At 63.4% G+C, this 1578-nt stretch overlaps 1 protein-coding gene across 1 annotated transcript in view; it reads left to right on the top strand.

Annotated features, from left to right (window-relative positions):
* Positions 1-1578, top strand: part of TBKBP1 (TBK1 binding protein 1) — a 10133-nt gene that overhangs the window by 7329 nt on the left and 1226 nt on the right. The window contains exons 7-8 of the mRNA XM_026072926.1: positions 1186-1304; positions 1510-1576. Of these exons, the coding sequence (XP_025928711.1) occupies positions 1186-1304; positions 1510-1576 (186 nt within the window). The remainder of the gene's footprint in view (positions 1-1185; positions 1305-1509; positions 1577-1578) is intronic.

Below are 1578 nucleotides of genomic sequence, written 5' to 3'. Positions count from 1 at the left end.
GCCGGGGCAGACCCCGGAGGTGCCGAAGCCCGGCGCAGCCCCGGGGGAGCCGCGGCCGCTTTGGGGCTCTTCCCCCGCCGCAGGTGTCGGTGCTCGGGGCTGCGCGCTGCCGGGCCGCGGGCGGTCAGGGCGTTTGCTGGGGGAGGAAGCGCCGTGGGAGCCGTCCGGCCCGCGGAAACCTCGTCCCCGCGGGGCAGCCGGGTGCACAGAGCCGGCCCTGGTCCGCAGCCGCTTCTAGCGGGGATTTGGAGTGCGAAGCGGAGGCCTGAAATCCCCCTCGGGGCCGGGACGAATCCCAAACGCAGCRGGTTTGGGAAACGTCACACGTGGCTCGTTGGGCACAGCTGCCCCGGCCATGGAGTGGGAACGGGATGGGGACAGGGATGGTCAGGACCGTGGGGAAGGGCTGTGTCCGGCCCGGACAGGGAAGATGCCTGTGCTCATGTCCTCGTTGCCACCAGGGAAAGGCCACCGGGCCTCCGGGGACATGATGTGGGAATCTGGGGAGTGAAACTTCTTTTCTTCTTTTCTTTTCTTTTCTTTTCTTTTCTTTTCTTTTCTTTTCTTTTCTTTTCTTTTCTTTTCTTCTTCTCTTTTCTTCTCTTTTCTTCTCTTTTCTTCTCTTTTCTTCTCTTTTCTCTTTTCTCTTTTCTCTTTTCTCTTTTCTTTTCTTTTCTTTTCCCACTGATAAAATCACGGCTCCGCAGAAGGGAGCGCCCAGCCAGACCTGTCGGCTGCTGTTACGAGCGGCGTCTCCCGGGTCCCTGGGGTGTCACAACCTCTCAGCTTAACTCGTCCGTGCGCGGTGGAGGACAAGCTGGGCCTGACAGCCCCGCGCTAACCTCGGGAGATGGGTTTCTCCCATCACATCACCGGAGCGAATATGTTTTTTTAAAAGCGACACGCAAGTTGGGGGAGACTTGATGCATCTGGCAGGGCTTTTGAAGGCTGTTGATGTGCGCRGTGGGAGGATGGAGCCGGCGCTTTTCCCGCGGCCGAGCTGGGACCCCAGGGTTTGCCGCCGGGGGGGCACRGGAAAGTCGCTGAACTGCAATTTGGGGGGAAACGGTGGCCGAAACTTTTCCCTTCCAAGTTAAAAAGTGAAGGTTCGGGTTAGCTTGGGGTGAGTCTGGCAGCTGTCCGGAGCCGGGGCCGTGMCGCTCACCCCCGGCTGCCCCGCCGCAGGGTCAACCTGGCGCTGGCCTACACGGAGCTGACRGAGGAGCTGTGCCGCCTGCGGAGCCTCAGCGCCCTGCAGAGCCAGATCCTGCGCGCGCTGCTGCAGGAGAAGAGCCTCAACGGCGGTAAGGGGACACCCGGCGCCGGCAGCCCCGGGCACGGGGCGACCGAGCTGCTGCGGGGGCGGGCTGCAAAGCGGGGAGCCCCATCCAGCCCCGGCATTGCCCCAGCCGGCCGGGAGCGGGTGCCGGGCTGCCGGTGCATCCGTCCCCGCTTTGCTTTGCTTTGCAAAAAGCTTTGCAAAGCGTTTTGCTTTGCTTCTCTTCGCAGGCCAGCGCCACTCGCCGCTGTCCCAGTGCCATTCGCCGGCCCAGCAGCGCCGCTCGCCCGCGGCCCCGC

This window comes from Apteryx rowi, unplaced genomic scaffold (genome assembly GCF_003343035.1).
Source record: "Apteryx rowi isolate R43461 unplaced genomic scaffold, aptRow1 scaffold_354, whole genome shotgun sequence".
Taxonomy (NCBI): domain Eukaryota; kingdom Metazoa; phylum Chordata; class Aves; order Apterygiformes; family Apterygidae; genus Apteryx; species Apteryx rowi.
This window is presented reverse-complemented; position numbering and strand designations above follow the sequence as displayed.